The 19,200-nt window shown below is 36.4% G+C and overlaps 1 protein-coding gene across 1 annotated transcript in view; it reads left to right on the top strand.

Annotated features, from left to right (window-relative positions):
• Window positions 1-712: 712 nt before the first annotated feature.
• Window positions 713-19,200, top strand: part of LOC124265542 (E3 ubiquitin-protein ligase rnf213-alpha-like) — a 142,665-nt gene continuing 124,177 nt past the window's right edge. The window contains exons 1-3 of the mRNA XM_046700327.1: window positions 713-932; window positions 9,903-10,204; window positions 14,361-14,602. Coding sequence (XP_046556283.1) covers window positions 752-932; window positions 9,903-10,204; window positions 14,361-14,602 — 725 coding nt within the window. The 5' untranslated portion in view covers window positions 713-751. The remainder of the gene's footprint in view (window positions 933-9,902; window positions 10,205-14,360; window positions 14,603-19,200) is intronic.

Below are 19,200 nucleotides of genomic sequence, written 5' to 3'. Positions count from 1 at the left end.
AAGCCAAGGAGCCCCATCGTTGCTTGGAACTATATTTACTAATACTGTTATTGTATTGTGTATCATGATCAACACATTAATGGTTACAGTAATGAAATTGCAAATGATGCCATACCCATCTAGTAGCAAACTCAGTGATAACTTATTGTTGCTTGATTGGAATTTTTACAAAAGTATTTGGACTTTATCTGCGTCCCTAGTGGATGCGCTTAATAAATGTTGTTAAGTCCCATTGTCAATTTTATGTGTATAGGATGCAGGAATTAGCGTCCTGTAAATCCCTGATGCCTAAAGCTCAATCTGTCATTTTCCCCGAGGCGTGGCATGTCGAACTTGTTCCAGAATGAAGAGTAAAGGTGTTTTTCTGACTTCTGCACTTCATAAAGAATGCATTGAGTGGAAATGATAAGCCTCTGGTTATCTGGCCTTTTAATGTGAACATTGGTGGCCATTTGTCTTGATTATGTCATGTTTCTTGCAAAATACATGTAATTAGAATAACAACTGCAGCTGTGTTTCTTTAACCAATTTAACACACATTTCCCCTGATTCAAATCCTAGTTCATACTAAAGAGTCCCAATGAACAAATCCCATGTAATAATAACTTTTCCCCCTTGAGTTTATCTTGAAGAAACCATTGAAAATTTTATTCTAATTGAGTTTGTTCTTATGAAATGTGATGTAATAAAGTATTTCATTCTTCACAGGGAACATCAGGATGGTGTACATGAGTATCAGTGTTGTGTTCCCATGACCAAAGGTCTACGAAATGGAGGATTTGAATACAAGTATAGAGTGAAACAGTACTCAAAAAAGGAAAGGAAATACAATAACCACTGGGAAACTGTACACTATATGAACAGGCAACACTTAGCAGGAAATGATCCAAATCGTCATTTCAACATTCCAGAACAAAAGAGAAAAGATGTGTGTAAGTATATGTGCATCATGTTACTTTTGGTGATGGTGAGTTGAACTTAATGTGTTTTTAGCTTAACTCCGGTGTAGCAGGTCATTTCTTCCCCAGTCTAGACTTTCCCTTGGTAGAACCTGGCTCAGGCCAAACTTTCCCACGGGGGAGTTTTGTCATAGGATATACTTATCCCAGGGAAAGTTTTGGCTGGGGTAAAGTTCTCTTTCCCTTTCCCCTACCCTAAAGGGGGAGAAAATTCTGGCCTGGCTAGGCCACTTCTTTTCCACCCTTGTTCTTATATGAAAAGGGGAGAACAAGTTATTACCAACATCAAACCGACAGTAGTGTTGACTTAATTTTTGGTACAAATTTTTGCCAAATATTCCATTCTTGCCTGTGACTTAGGTGTAGTGATTTGAATACATACATGCTTGAAAGGCATATATCTCTAAATCCGTCCTGCTCCTGTCTCCAATCCTATGAAGACATGTTCAATTAGTTCTTCATCTGCCCATCTGACAGTTGGATTGTTTCATTTTCATCTCCTGGACGTGTATCATTTCTGTACCTGTTCCAGCAGGTTGCACCTGGTGCAAGTAACTTTGTACTCTCAATAAGTTCTAGCTCATGACTATTTGATCATTATTGACATATTGGAAGATAAATGATGCAAACAATTCATACTTTGTTTCATGACAACATCTGCATCATTAACTGTATACACATACTTTTGATGCTTTGCTTTTACGCTTTTCTTTGCTTTTGAATCTCACCTTATATAAGGATATTGAACCAAAATGTGCACCATGTACATCTTATATATGAAGATGAAGATGACCTGTAAATTGTTAATGGAACTTGATATCAACATGAATATCTTATCAAAGTGTTCATGTAAATAGCTATGTCTTGTTTTCGTTTCTGACTTTTTCAATATTAACATAAACATGAAAACAAGCACTACAAAAATAAGTTGGTTTCCGGGAACACTGAAACTGAGAAGAAACGACATGGAAACCACCATTTCCAGTTGGTTTCCATGTAGTTTCCTATAGTTTCATTGTGGTTTCCATGAAAACTGAAACTGAATTTTGCACCATTTCCGGCTGGTTTCCAGTGAGATTCATTACCCACTCCTCCAAGCTGGATCCAGCTGGTTTCCGTGTTTTCGTTTATTGTAGGTTTCAACCTGGTTTCCGTGTTTTTTGTTTATTGTAGGTTTCAACCTGGTTTCCGTTTTTTCGTTTATTGTAGGTTTCAACCTGGTTTCCATGTTTTCGATTATTGTAGGTTTCAACCTGGTTTCCATGTTTTAGTTTGTTGTAGGTTTCAACCTGGTTTACATGTTTTAGTTAGTTGTAGGTTTCAACCTAGTTTCCAAGTTATAACCTAGTTTCCATTAAAACTGAAACTACATTTTGCACCAGTATCTGGATAGTATCCATGTCGGGACTTTGCCCACTCGTTCATGGAGGCTCTTGCTGGTGCTTAGTTTATTGTTGTTTCCAACCAAGTTCCCAGCTTATTACCTGGTTTCCATGAAACTGAATCTGTTGTGCTGGCCCCTTACCCGCTCCTCCAGAAAAGAGGTTGTGTTTCATGCAACACACATACCAAATCAGGTATTTCATACAATTGCACAATGGTAAAACCGTCAGGATAACAAATAACAGAATAAAACACAAAGTCATGATAGCTTTATTTACATTCAACAATTTGCTGATAAACAACTGATGTTTGGAATGTTCACATTAATAAAAACTGAATTTTCAAAGTGCATAAATAATTAAAAGTAATAAGGGAATAAATAGCAGTGAGTATGAGATGTTTTCTTAAACTCGTCAATGTAGATGAATCCATATTATTTGGTTTTCCAATTTGAGAAATGTTAACTCTTTCCCCAAGCGAGGAATAACTTTCTGTTTCTTCTCCGGCCAGTCAATCGTCAGGACCTTCCTCCTGCTTTCCAGCTTCTGAAAGTTAGAAAACAATAAACAATCAGTACAAACAAGCATTCGTCAACAATATCGCTAGCTGGAGAAAGGAAAACTGTCCAATGTTCCTTAAGCTTGAGGAAAAATAAACTGTAACCACTGTCCAATAAGAACGAAGTTCAATAAATCAAAACTGATCATTTGACCTGAAAAGTGACAAAAGTTTCAATAGCAGAAGAACTTAATGAAATTTGTAAGAGTAGAGAGACAAGCGAGAGAAGGACGTATTTCCTTAGCTTGGGTTGGACATTTGATGACTGACAAAAAAGATTTTCTTTCACTAAATAACAGTTGTGACTTATAGAAAACATTGACATTGAATTAATAACATTTCTTAGGAATGCACACTAAATTCATGCTATCATTGCCTATATTTCCGAGAAATTCTCATGTGAAAGCTATAACTTATTTTCTGAATGTTACATGCATTATGCTTTGATATTATATTATAGAACTATGAATTATCCATTATTCTGAAAATAATGTGAAAAGAAATATTTGGGTTTTAAAAAATAATAATGTGGGGTCATTCTGGCAGACAAGAAAGTGAATGGGGTCATAGGCGGACCTCCATAACTAATATCTCATACTGCTATTGACAATGTGTTTGCAGCTACTATTTAGTGGGGTATTGTTAATAAATTGTTAATTGATGTGTGCAAGGTGAAATATGTCCGGACCAAAACATAATGTACATTGGCGCTGTACTATGTACTATTTAAAACTCTTTTAGCTGCATATTTCTAATTATACATTGCACGTATTAAACAGTGTTTATTTTGTAAGTTCTTTGGAATATCAGTGTACATTTTCAAGAAATTACATTAACTTGATTTTTGTTCAAATAAGGTTTTTCTTAAATTTTAACCTGTGTTAGAATTGAGAACGGTTAGAATTTACTTACACATCTGAATCTTTTGTTGTTCTTTGCGGACAAAGGCATCTGCTTTCCCACTTCTTTGTCTTCTAGGTGAATGAACCCTCTTGTTCGTCCAAAACCGCCAAACTGCTTCTGAAAGGAGATGTGTATAGGTGGAAAATATTTCCAGTTGGAAGTTACGAAAATAGTGGTTGTGTAATTTTTATGTATTTTTCTGATTCATAGGATTTACATTATTTGGATAATTTTATGTACATCATTTACTGAAGGGTTTGGATTACACATACCTGTTGCAGGTCAAGATCAGTTAGTCATCTTCAGTTTTTCCAACACTGCCCCAATTGAATGCTGGAAATATAGAAATTAAGGGAAAAATCAGGAACTTTCTAAGTGATATTGTACTCTTGATAACAATAAGGCATGAAAATAGAAGAATAAATATCAATTTGCAAGGTGTAGATATGCTAATATCAAAAGAAGCAAAATTAACAAGTTCATATAATTTTTGACAATGGACATCAATGTATCCCCAACATATCCTATTAAACGTTCTATATATCCAACTTTCTTTGCAAACTTCTTTTGTGGATCTAACAAAATCCACATCTTTTCATTCAGAGTTAAATATCTTCACATTCTAAGTGTAAAATTGTTTACATCAGATGATTACCTCATACATCAGTAATCTATCCTATACTGACTTGAAAACCTTTTAAAAAACTGTTTCCAAAAATATTGTGTTGACAATTTATCCACTCAACAGCATTATAGTATCATGATGAATATCGTCTTAAAAGTTGGCTGAAAAATATTGTCGATTTTTTTTGTCATAGGCTGTCTTGTAACTCTAATAACTAGACAAAGAATTTTGAAACTTCACTCTAACCATGCACCAAATCTGGTCAGAGAATTCCTATAAATGCAAAATGGCTCACTATCCCCCACTGAATTGTTTTCAGTGGTACAAATATCAAAAGCAATTTTCATTAATTTCAATAACAAGCTTTAAAATAGAACTTCCAATCATTGGATTTCTTGCAATAACATTCGAATACTTCTAAATACGTTTGGAAGTTATCTTGAGTCGTGACATTGCTGGATATATTTGTGGTTCATATTGTTCTTGCAAAGACAATATTTCATACATTACGATAATGAACCATTTAGTCATATGTGACCTGATCCAAATCACAATCGAGTTCTTGAGTTGACTAAGTAAAGGAAGCCATATCTCTTGCCAACATTTCGACACGCAATTGCTTATCGAGTTCCATCAAGTCTATAACTTTAATTTCATATTTATTGTCCTAGCTACTTATGTACATTAAACGCGTTACACATAACATGAGCTATTGCTTAATTCAAGAAATTTACACTATACCTGACATGGTCGGAATGTTCCCTTTCTCCTCATCGATCGACGACTGCTCCTGTTTTCAAGTTTTCACGCATGCTGAGCCTCCAAAGCTTCTAGTGTAACTCGTGATTGCCATTTTCTTGATTCAGATAACATGGACAAGTGAAGGAACAATTCATTGTGCTAGGTTCCTTGTTGTGTTAAAAACGGGAGACACTTTGGTCCACTTTCAAGACAACTTCTCATGAGTTCAAGTGACAAAATGGCGGCAATTGTGTGTAGGGGCATTGTGGGTAATAACAAATACCTAATCCCTTTTCGATTGGCAGGTATGAAAACATTATCTGACCAAATTTGGTTGTGATTTCAAGACATAAAAGACGAAAATGACCACTTCAGTACATAAAACATTGCTTTTATAAAATGTGACGAAGTTAAGCTACAAGGCCCACGGATTACCGACTCATTACTTCTACATCAATTCAATTTTGATAATAGGTGCCCGTTAAGATGAGACAACCCCAAGGAAGCCGACACACAGGCCCCGACATACAAATGACATGACACTGATTGTTTGTCAAGTACTTAAACTCACTGTCAAAGCTTATACTAACTTTAAATGCTTTTAATGGTAAACATTACTCACAACCTCAATTCATAGTACAATTCCCTGATATTCTAGTTATTGAGAAATCCGTAATGTATGTACCGGATTGACAATTGTTTCAATTACATTATACTAAACTTCCTAAATGCTTATACTCTTTCACATTCTAAAGCAAAAATAATGAAACCGAGTTTTCCCTCAAATTTCACTTTTTGACGTTTAAGCTTTTTCATTACTACAGTGAAAATTGTTACTCATCGTAGAATATCATCCATCTATTTAGATTTTCAAAATTCCCCATGATATGAAATGACGATAAATAATTGGTATTTAATAACAATTAAGATTGTAATAAATGATAAAATTTGATAACTGAGGATTGTTCATCTAAGCTTGTCAGACTTCACAGTTATTGTCGAACACAAGTGAAACACTTCATGTGTCATATATATCAAAATTATAACAGTATAGTGATTTGGTGTCCCACATGAATATCAATTCTTTCCACACACTCAACATCTTGGTTCAACAAAAACAGGTAAATATAAAGTTGACCAATGCGTCAACAACTATTTGGGGTAACCTTTCTTCTTGTTCATCTAAGCAATCTTACAAATTACGTACTCTTTCAAATGTAAATCTGCTGTTCCTTCCCCGGGCATATTCATTTTGAATTTTAAGACCTCATAATTATTCTACGCAATTACTGATAATGTAATATGATATGAAAGTAGTTAATCTTCGAAACTAAGTTTCAGGAATGGAAACCAACAGTATACACATGACCATAGTTTCTTGTTGGTTTCCATTACCGGAACTATAAGTTTACAGTATCCATTATGGATTCTATTAGGAAACTAGGTTACCCAGTTTCAATGAATGGATACCAACTGGATGCCAGGATGGTCAACTTCATGCCAAATACTTGCAGTTACTCAGTTCAAAACAGTGGACAGGAAACCAACATGAAACTACATTTTCTGGTTTTATGTTGGTTTCCATTTCATGAAACCTTCAATTGCAAATTCCAGGAATGGAAACCAACAAGAAACCTATAACCTTAGTTTCTTGTTGGTTTCCATTTACTGAAATGCAAAAATCAAAGAATCCAAAATGGAATCTAGTTGGAAACTCAGTTACTCAGTTTCAGTGAATGGAAACCAACTGGATTCCCCATTTACCCAGTATACGGATGGTTTCCAGATTTCAGGAAACCAAGTCATTTTTGTAGTGAAGGTTGGGGAAGAAATAGCCCCCTTTTGATGTAAGAACAAGGATGGGAAAGAAGTAGCCTTTAAAGTTGATTCAAGGGTGGGGAAAGTTTGGCCTAGGACAAACTTTCCATCGGGAAGATTAAGCCTAGGGGGTGAAAGTTTGGCCTGGGTGAAAGTTTCAATGGGGAAGGTTTGGCCAGAGAGAAAGTTTGGCCTGTTACAGTATGTGGTATTCATTCTAAACAATTGGACATTGATTAAGCAACACCCATATTTTTTCTGACTCCGCAACTTTAATGAAGTGGTGCATAAAATGTGTCAAAGATTTTCATATGAATTTTGTAGTGAAAAGACAGGGTTGAGGAGAAATAGAGCCAAGGTTACCTTGACATAATGTGGTTTATTTGAAGATGGTACAGATTTGGAAAACAATGTCATTTCATGCAAAAACATCACGAATTTAATTTTTCTTGCACAGGCTTAACTGTCAGTTCCATACACACATCTTGTTCAGGTATTGAAGAATACCATCTTGCATGTCCAAATACTGACTTTCCATCAGTATCTTGTGTAACCTCTCTGCACACGAACAACTGATTCAAGATGCATCCTCATTGCTTGGATCAATATCTGGATTTGACTCTGAAAAATCCTGTTCAATTCCTCATGCAAAATAGCAATCAATTCATTTAGAGCCTGGACAGGTGTGTCTCTTTGTTGAATATGATGGCCTAAAATGTACCACAGATGTTCAATGGTATTGAGACCTGGTAATGAAAATGTGGGAAAACAGCCATATCAATGATCTTCTGTTGATACTGAAGCCCATTGAGGATACCATGAATGGTAATGAGGTCCATCTTGCAACCTAATTAAATGCATCCCCATACCATGATTTACCCTCCCCCCTGTAGGGAACTGTGTCCTAGATATTTTGGGAGACCATAGACAGGCCAACGAAAGAAAACTTTCCCACTGTGCAGAAAAATGCTGTTTAGTCCACATTAATCATGGAAATAGCAACATAAACATAATACCTCACTACTGAAACTATAAAAACAGTAACTTTAAATCGCTAAAACTGGATAAAAAACCAAAGAACCTTCGATTTTGCGCATGCGCACATGGAAGAAGAAGTCTCAACCGCATGTTGACATTTTCCAGATTGGACAAAAGTTACATTCCCCTTTTAAAGTCTTTCTGTTGTGTTATCTGTTATCTGTATTATTCTGTTGCATTTATCATCATGATTATTATGTGCTCATTACTTTCCATGTGTATGAAATGACTGACAGCAATTATTTCGACATATTTAATACTTTTTCTATGCGAGGCGATTCACGGTTGCTCAGAAATTTGAAAGCGCATAATGCGCATGCGCATTAGAGTCAAAGTTTGCTGATATAAAAATGTTGCAGTTTCATAGTCTTTAGTTGCCGTTTTTACTGTTTCAGTAGCCAGGTCATATGTTTATGCTGCTCATTCCACGATTAATGTGCACTTATCTGCGTTTTTCTGCACAGTGGGAAAGTTTTCTTTGGTAGGCCTGACAGATGTGCTCTTTTGTCTTCAGACACGTATACCCTCCGTCGTTATACAGTGTTCAAGTTAACACATTGATTGCATCAGGCAAGTCGTGCTGCTTTGTGAGCTGGAGATGGGTTTTCTGGCCCTGTATCTCATGAGTCCGATTTGCCTAACAAGTCGCAGCAATGCTGTATTTCCTCTTAATGTTGTCTTACAGGGTCTGCCAGGCCTTGGAAGATCTTGAACATCATTGGTAGCCCTGTGTTTGTTCAAGAGTCTTCAAATAAAGGAAGGATTGTGCCCAACTTGATGTCCAGTTTGTCTGAGGGACATTTCTGCATTTCTCATGCCAACTATTTGCCTCTCACAATTTACTACATGCCATTACAATTATGGTACTGAATATTCAGTCCAAATGGAAAGGAGGGAGTGTGACATGTTATGAGTAAAAACTTGATTTCAACAATATTGGGGACGTGATATTTCACACGCTTTGCACGCTGTTGCACATGCATTGAATATCCATTAAAAATCATGCTATGCTGCACGATGCATAATGTTAATAGATCATTCAGAAAAGTGTTCTCTTTTCTTAATTCATAGAATTATGGGTCTGTAAATTAGGTGTTGCTTAATTAATTTCCATATGTATATAATTTTGCATTTATAACTAACCAGTCATCTTCAGTCAGACCCTCAGTTACCTTTTGACTTCCTCCCTGAATTGTCGGAAGTGATTGGCCTTAAAGTGTGCAAGAATGTTCAACATCATTATTGGTTTTGTTTGGGTGATATTGTATATGTGTAAAGGTAAAACTTACCAAGAAACCATCTTTTTCTTTCATGAACACATTTGAATAATAATGTGTTGCAATACACAATATCATTGATTTCATGGCCCTCTTATGTAAGAAGATTCTCCTTAAACAATCGTTGATTGCACATTTGTTTTTGTTCAAAAGCCAATGAAATTTGGTATATATTTGGATAGTATTAAGGCCCCCATGTCTTTCTCTTAAATTTAAAGTTTCAAAGTTTTAACCATGCTCTTGCTTTTTTCATCATTTTCTTGTCATTGTACAAGACTTCTCTTCTGAATTTCCCAGATTCAGAATACTGAACTTTAACATGTTATTGTTTCTTCATGATGACTTTGTATACTTTCAAAATAGAATTTGTTGTTCATGTTCTCACTATTTATGCATAAAATCAGTATCAAAACTTGACTGAGGCTTTTGATAAGTGTCTGACATTTCAACTTGGTGAAAACAATCATGTAATTAAATGTTTTCAATGTGGATTTTGCCTTTGGTTAACAAAGTGTTGGAATATCAAAGAATATGGTAATAAACAAACTCTTAAAAACAAACAACCTGAATATCCTAATATTTGATGTATTCCTTCTTCAGCACCATGGCATCAATATGATGGATTTGTATATCCAAAGATGTCAGAGAACATTGTGAAAAGATTATGGTCCAAAGCTTTTGGAGGTGGCCTTCAAGGCAGAATACGTCATGATGTCATGTTTGCAGGAGAATTATTCCTACCATCTGCAAAATCAATTTTGACAAGGTTGATACAGAGGGAATCTGGAGAGTCGAGTGTTATTGAAGAATACTTGGATAAGATTGGCATGACATATACTGGATTGTCAATTCAAATGGTAGACAAAAACATGGCTTATTTGGACAAAGAACTATCTCTGCAGGTAGGTCAGTTTATTAAGCAGATGTTAATGGTAATACATTAAGGGCATCTTAATTTGACTGCTGACATGTTTTGTCTTGAAACAAAACAGTGATAGGACATCTGAGGGGTAAATTTATATTACTTTCCTTTAGAGCTTGATTTCCTTTATGACAAATTGATCACTCAAAGGCCAAGATTACCCCAAAAGTCATAACCTGAAAATAGTTTGTTTCGAAGAATTGAGGAGCATTTGTCATAAATGTAGCTTAGGAAATGTCCTCCTCATAGTTTGGCATGAAATGCATGTGGACCCGTTTTTTTGTAAATATCTCTTCATCCAATGATCCAATCGATCTCAAACTGTGCAAGTGGATGTTTTGTCAGACAACCTAATCACTTTGTAAATCACCGATTTTATGCATTTGTAGTAAAGAATCTGTCTCTGTAACTGTCAACAAAATAAACAGCAGAAAGCAGACGGCTTGCAGAGGGAGGGAGCCAATGACCTGTAACAGTGGCAGTGTTGGGTCATTAAGGTCAACGTTCGTCAATGTAGGTGAGCTATGCACGTGACAGGTATGAAGAGGTGGCACAGGTCGTGAATAGGGTAAGGTGGGTGCCAACTGTTAACCATTATACGGAGTTTGTTTCTCTGAGTTGTTCAACATGAACCACAAAACCCATTAGTGAGAATTATTCTGTAGGTTAAAATCTTTAAATTTGTAATGTTAATGTCATATTTTGTTTATGCAGTACCGAAGTGGAAATGCATTTAAAGAACACAGAAAGTATACTTACACTAAATCATTAATCGGACCACCTATGGTGAGAACTTAACAACTGTTAAAGCCCCGTTCCCTCGGACACAAGCACACACAATCATGCACACTCATTGAAGAAAAGATAGAATGAAGACAAAAGTTTTATCTTTTGATGTCGTTCACATTCCAAATGAAGCAATGCATTTCTAATAGCTTTAAGCATATAGATAGTTAATATTTATATTTTCATGATAATTTTATGTGAAATGAGTGTTTCATGTTACACTATAAGTCGTTGGAATTAGTCAGTGCTGTCATTGTTAAAAGAAGTTATATTTCTTTGAGCATATCTGACTGGATACTATTATTATCTGTAAATATAATAACAGAATTAAACTTCATCAAGGTCACTCCATTCTTCCACAGAGGAGTCATCAGTGTCCAGACGAATGACAACTGGATTAACTGTTTGCTCCTTCAAGCCATCTTTGAGCCAGTACTCTTTCTCCACCTTCTTGACATGTTCAACACATGCATGCCAGCGTGCAATGTCAATGTCACATATAGCAGTGTTGAGAATGTGCTTGACATCATTCAACTTGTATGATTGATTTTTCGGGGCCACTGTACTTTTAAGGTCTCCCCAGATTAGTTCGATTGGGTTGAGATCACAGTGATACGGTGGTAATCTCAAGACCTTATGGCCGTGTTGGCGTAGCATGTTGTCAATGTTATATGTGGGTGGAGGTTTATTAGGTTCAATGAAAGAGTACAACTGTGGTTTAGTGGCCTTAATTGAAAATTGTGTAGTGTTATTTGTTAGCCATTGCTGCATATCTGACTTCTTTGTATTGGAAGTTGGGCACCTATTGTTTGGATCTCGAACACTGTGATAGGGAGCATTGTCCATGACAACAAGACTTTTGTAAGGCAGAGCTGGCAACAATTGTTCCTCAACATACTGTGTGAAAACCATTGAGTTCATTTCTGTATGATAGTCCCTACCATCTGTGCTCTTTGACCGAAATACCAGATCACACCCAGGTAGGAATCCACGGTGGGAACCAGCATGAAGAACGATTAAACGTTCACCTTTGCCTGTTGGTATTTTCCTACCATCACTGGGATCAGTGGGTAGCCACTGTCTGGCAGCAGTATGGTTTGCATTGACCCAGGTCTCATCCAGTTATATAGGTTCGAACCCATCCTCTCTTGCCTGCTTAATTGCTCTCAGATAGTTACACCTTATTTTCACAATATCAGATCTCTCACACATTACAAGTTTCTGGTTTGCTACCTTCTTGTAATTGTATCGAAATTTGAGCAGTAGTTTGCTTAGCATAAACCTAGAAACATTAATGTCATGATCCTCTGCAAGGATGTGTTTTAACTTTCTTGTGGACAGGTGTTCATTTGTAGCAAATAGCCGGCGAATGACATCTCTGATGACCCTGATGTCAAAAGAATCTAACTTTGGATGCCTACCTTTTTGTACAAGGTTTTGTTTATTGGTTGTTGGTTTATTTTTCACAATTTTTAGCACAATGTTCTTTTTCATGCCAAGAGCAAAAGTTGTACGTTTCATGTAATCCGACACCTTATAAATTGGTTTACTACGTTTGCTCTCTTTTTAAAAAAAATTCAACACATTTCTAATTAAACATTTAGCATCATCTGAATAAGCTTTCATGATGACAGCTAGAAGTAGTCAATGTGAATGATCCAAACGGTCTATCACTGTGCAGTGCACAGGTAACTATCATGAATTGCACATGCATTGACCTTTATGACCCAACACTGCCGCTGTTACAGGTCATTGGCTCCCTCCCTCTGCAAGCCGTCTGCGTTCTGCTGTTTATTTTGTTGACAGTTACATAGACAGATTCTTTACTACAAATGCATAAAATCGGTGATTTACAATGTGATTAGGTTGTCTGACAAAAAAATCCACTTGCACAGTTTGAGATCGATTGGATCATTGGATGAAGAGATATTTACAAAAAAACGGGTCCACATGCATTTCATGCCAAACTATAGGTTGGGCTGCAATAGTTAAGGTAACGTCATGTTTGCAATTTTTAACTAAAATGCGTTTCCTAGCTGATATAATTTTCATTTCTGGTGCATAAATTTGTTATATGAATTGGATACTGATACCATATATCCAAAGTGAACAACGCACACATCAGCATACCGTTCACCTTGCCGTTCTTACTCCTTTGCCCTGCCATCTGAGCTGTCCAGATGAAATCCTGACTCGTCAGTGAACAAAACACAATCCCAATCTTGTCTCCTGTACTGTAAATGTTGTTTGATTTGATGTAAGCCAGGAATGGTCCTGGCAGTCAAACAGTCAGTCATGTATTGATTCCAAAGATGGATCAGCCGAATGTGGTCATGCTGATGTGACATCATGTGTGGACAGCTGGTCTGAGGCAAATCTCTCGTGTTCCCATAATGTTGAAAACGTCTCCACAGAGATGAGATCATGTTTCAATGAACCCCAAAATGTCTGACCACTTCATTTTGGGCCATTCCAGTCTCCAGCAATTGGAGACTCTGTGGCATGACATACATGCAGTTTAAGCTGAAATTCAGAGGTTGCAGAATAAACAGTTCTTAAATTTTCAATATCAGGTTATATCCATAACAGCGTTTCTAAATTGTGCTTGTTATAAGTGGCTATTACTTGAATATTGAGTGGTTACTTTTGATCAGCATGCTTATAATATCTCTTACTAGTTTGTTCTTGACTTCAACTATTTACAGACTGTCATGATAAAGCTGTATTAATTTTATGGTGTTATATATAAGGAAATACATTAAAAAATATATTTCAAAACAAGAAAAGCATACAAGTATTGGTTTTAAAACAAAAAAACTGTTATGTATTTCCTGCTTCGACCTGTAATCGATATTGATAGGGAACATGCCAAGAATGACAGACAAATCTGACCTTCATTATTTAGTCAGCCATACATTTTCTGCATGTGCACGTGATGGCATTATTATGACAAACATGATGGCTCGAAATAGAGGAAAAACCTATTGATGGACATAATACTAACTGCATTTAAGTTTTGGTATCTGAATAAAAGTGAGCCTCTTCAGCCTTAGTATACAGGTATGTGTGAAATATTCTGGATATACCACAGCAAGTGATGCCAATTTCAACTGCTCTTCACACATTGGTCCCATGGATAACATAAAAAATGTCAAGCTCTATTACTTTTCATTATATTGATTTTATAGGCCCCCTTCTCCACCTGTATAGTATATGTGATCAGTGTTGAACACTATTTGGTCAAAATACTGTTTTGATAATCACTTGAATAAGACAATATTAGTTCATGACTTACCTTTTTCTATAATGCATTACTATTGCAATCACATAACTACATTTGTCTTTTGTAGATGTTCCAAAACGTCATAGATCCTCTGATGGACCATCTTGTGAAGATTGAAAAGAATTTTGCAGCTTCCCTTGTGCTTAGTGTTTTTATTCTGTCTGCACACAGTGAAAACAAAATTCCTTTCAAAGCTGCAGGTCTGAATAGGGATTTTCTCAAGATTTTGATGATGAAGCCAGATTCACAGCAGAATACTGTTGAAGGCTTTGAAGCTTTAAGGACACACTTCCCAAAGAGGTCTTCAAAGTAAGTAATTGAAAGTTCCTTTTGTGATATTGATAATTTTGATGCTGTCTATGTCATGAGTGACTTATGTCTACCCTCAATAATAGTCAAACTTTAAAGCATACAATTTCCAAATGAAAGTATTCTGTCCAATCCAACTCAGAGAATCATGGCAAATACCTCAGTGTTCAATAGGAAACTGTCATAAGAGGGGGTATGATCATTTTAGCCATTAAAGAACCAATAAACTTTGTTTTTTGTTACTCTTTTAACCATTACATATGAAAGATTTGTGGTTAGTCTTATGCGGAACACCAAATTTATTCTTTAAAAACTTGTGGTTAATTAATACCGAGCGATTAAAAGTGGCCAAAAAGTCGCCTGCTTCCCTTTCGCCCGCCAACGAAACCACAGACAGGTTACGTAACTCTGTCGCCAGAGCACTGCAGTGGCGTCATATGAGGAACGATTTTCAGTTAGTTGTATAGAAAATGTGTAGCGCTCATAATTTTGATGATTTCTCGACATCAACGGCGACATGCCGAATCGTTGCTTTGTAGATCGTCAATTGCTCCTAGGGGTTGGGTGATGGTGTCCCCATGCACAGATTTCCACAGGACCCGCGTTAAGTGCTAAATGGGTTATGTTTGTGAGTCCGGCGGCGTTGTGGAAGCCTGAAACGATATCTTACTTGTGTTCAGATCGCTTCATGGAAGTTAAAGAATCAAAAGTACTTACTAGTTGTAGTAAAATATGCATATGATTGATGACCATAAAGATTTTCTATGACACAACTTGTAACATAACGATTTCTTCCTCGGAAGTGAGGTTGTGGTTGAAGTAACAATAATATTGTAAGTAGTATTATATTGACACCCACCTCGCTGCCATACGAGAAAATTGTTATGATATACGCTTATGTCATGCAAAATCCTATTGGCCATCAATAAAATACATATTTTACTACCAATAGAAAGTAGTTTTGATTTTATAACTTGCGTGAAAACAAACCTAAATACCATTTATCCTCAGACTGGCGGATGTTCCCGACAGGGTAGCGCCATTTTAAAAATAAAACAATCTGTTAGAATTAATGAGATTATAGTTTGTTTTCATCAAGTTAGAAAATCAAGACTACTTTCTACTCAGTAGTTAAATATGTATTGGAATCAAAACCAAACGGATTTTGCATGACACAACTTATAACATAACGATTTCTTCCACGGAAGCGAGGTGGGGTCGGTCACAATACTGCGCGATAAATTTCTTGCTACATTCCCATGGTTAATGTCCACTCACCAGTATGTAGATACTAGTCAATGTGCGCTCTTTATATTTGGTCTTATAATCCTAATTAGTTTATTATCACACTTGTATGCATTTTGAAACTAAATAAAAAGCAGACGATCTGCTGATACTTATAGTGAATTTATAACAGAACTGTAATAGCTAGACATTTTATAGTTTGCCAATGTGAATCATAATTCGCACACACCCCTCCCTAGTGCATGTTGTCTGTCTCATTACACTTCACGGCAAAAACAATGATTCTGTTGAATGCTACGACAAATGAATAAAAACAAAATGCAAATATTAAAATTAAAACAGATTAAAGTTATAGGAACAATATCAGGCCATTACCTTGTTCGAGGAATGTATCCATCAATATCCACAAAACTGTTCCAAATGATGTGTCTTTTAACAGTTTAATATACGAAAAAAGAGTGATAAATCTTTTCAGGTATTGGTGTATAGTCTCATTGGTCACCCAAGATAGCACACCTGGCAACTAATTGCATAATGTCCGCCTTTCTTTAAAACAGTAATTTAGTTAGCCAATAATGGGCAATCAATCAATGTATTGCCGGTTAATCCTTTGAAAAGAAGGGCGTTGTTTTTCACGCAGACACCGTAGCGACAGAGTGTATTCAGTATAGATTAGTAAATCTACATACATAAACATACCTTTTGAAAATTCCGCTGTGTAATATAAAAGTAATTAATCAATCAGCGTGTTACCGGTTAATCCTTTGATCGATGTTTATAATGTTGAATATTTACTCCAGACACAAGAAATGCCAAATGGGAACCTTTGTCGGGTAATCTAAGTGTGTTACCACTAATTATACCTGTTATAAATTCATTAACTGACCATCAAGTGAATGATGACAAATAACATGTGTAGGTTTATACCAACCTAACACGGGTTACAACAAGGGGGTATTAATTGCTGTATTGCATGTGAAAACTTATGGGCCGACACTGTTTTGAGAATACAAACAGATTTTTACATGACATGATTAAATATCGAGGTAAAAAACACAGAAATGGGATCAATTTGGATCAGTCATTATACAAATAGGGCCTAACGACACCAATCGATTTTGACAGAATCGTCTATGAAAACAAGTTGTAACTCGGAAACTAGGCAAAGCAGAAGACAAAATTAAATGACAGTAGATTGTGAGAACATATAGCTTTCATTTTCCACAACAATTGTCACGATTTCAGGTTTATACAAGCCTGTAAACAAGATAATTTACCCCCTAAAATGTAGATGAATTCTGCATCGGCCCTCAAAGCTATTCCTCATATGACGTCACAGAGGCGCGCCGCTCTGATTGGTTGAAATTTCGTTCGCGGGTGAGAATTGTGCACTGTTGTCAAAAAGGTCGATTTAAGTAAATTAAAGGTCGAAATGAGTAGTTTTAATGACGGGGTTTCATTTATAACGATGCCAGTTAGTGATTTATGTATTTGTACCCCCTAGGGTTTATGTGACCTTTAAGTATGCTCAATGAAGGGAAACAAGACTCCCAACTTTCTCAGGAAGCTATTTAGCACCAGTGTGAACTGAACAAACTGTACTTCGGACCAACTAGTGTGGACTTCAGTGACAACATATTTGATCAGATTATACTTACCAAAACTTTTCACCTCGCAAACTCTTATAGATGTATATACTCTTCAAAAAAAAGAAACTTGACATGCTGTTTCGGAGTTTATTTACTGCGTGCATATAACTGATTCAAACATGACATCATTGCTCAATTACAGTAAAATCATCACTTTACAAATTTCCAAAACATGATTATCCAGAAAGTGTTTGGTTTAAACCACCGAGGGCTATTAAAGCCACTTGGTCAGAGTAAAATGTCAGTATCTGGTGTGACCACCATAAACATCGATAACAGCTTGGCAGCAGCGGCCAATAGAAGAAAGGAGATGTCGAATGCTGTCTTGAGGAATGTTTTAATACTTTTGCTGAATTGCTGCATACAGTTCTTTTAGTCTCTGAGGTGGCAGATTACACTGGTGCAAGCATCGTTCCAGAGTATCCCATAGATGTCCAAATGGGGACAAATCGGGTGACCAAGAAGGATGATGGATACCTGCTCACACCATGACACTTCCACCACTAAATCTATCGACTGCTGTACACAGTTGTTGGCGTAATGTTCATTCCCACGTCTGTATACACATGAACATCCATCAGCACATCTGAGAAGAAACCGAGACTCATCTGAGAACAAGATTGTCCTCCATCTTGCCTGTGGCCATCTCACTCATTGTCTGCACTGTTGTAGACGTTCTGCTTGGTGACGTTGTCTCAAGACGTTACGTCAAACTGGTCTTCTGGCAAAAAGTCTGGCTTCCTTTTGCTGATTACGCACTGTCTGATCGGAGATTCAGTGCAATCCAGGAATTTGGGTTGTTGTGGATGTTGCAGTTGTGGTGTGTGAACAAAGATGTCTCAACCAGGTGTAGCGATCCTGGGCGGTTGTGGTAACTCCACATCGACCTGACCTGGGTTTGTTATTGACACTCCCAGTATTGTTGTATCAGGTGCATAGGTTTGTACATGGCCGATGTCATTATGTTGTTGAGCTTCTGTCAGTCTTGGCATTCTTTTGTCATCTATAGTGGCTTAAGGCAATGCATATGGAGTACCATTGATGTGTCTTTAAAGCCTACAGTCATAGGTTTCACATCAGGTTGATACACAATTTTGTGATACACGTGCGTTTCATGTAGTGTGCGTTTTAGCAATTCACTACAAACGTGAAGGTAACATTATGTTTTTGTTCAACGTTCCTCCACATGTTGGGATTCAGGATGGATTGGTTTGCATCAAATATTTTCAAATTTATATTGTTCCTATGTCAAGTTTCTTTTTTTGGAAGAGTATATGTTTAAATGTGTATGTACAGTTATGTACTTCAGTATACAGCAATTATGTGAACATATTTTTGCAACAATCAAGTTCAGTTAATGTACTCAAAACAGTAATAACCCTTACTTTATCAGGCAAATTGCATGTAATACAACACTTACTAATCTCTCATTGCCCTAGTTTTATCAACCCTCTTGACAATCAATCGAGGTTCATATAAACTTTATTCACAGAAAATGTATTTTATGAACAAGGAGTTATTTTATGAACAAGGAGTTCAGATACAGTGGAGTACACACACGCACACACGCACACACACATGCACATGCACACGCACGCACACACAAATTTTGAGACTGAGATTAATTGAGATTGATTGATTGTGTGCTTTTGATATTTCTTAGGAAACAAAATTCAATAATATACATATTCAGACTGAGAGGGC

The sequence above is a fragment of the Haliotis rubra genome, unplaced genomic scaffold (genome assembly GCF_003918875.1).
Source record: "Haliotis rubra isolate DU_JTF1 unplaced genomic scaffold, ASM391887v1 Scf983, whole genome shotgun sequence".
Lineage (NCBI taxonomy): Eukaryota > Metazoa > Mollusca > Gastropoda > Lepetellida > Haliotidae > Haliotis > Haliotis rubra.
This window is presented reverse-complemented; position numbering and strand designations above follow the sequence as displayed.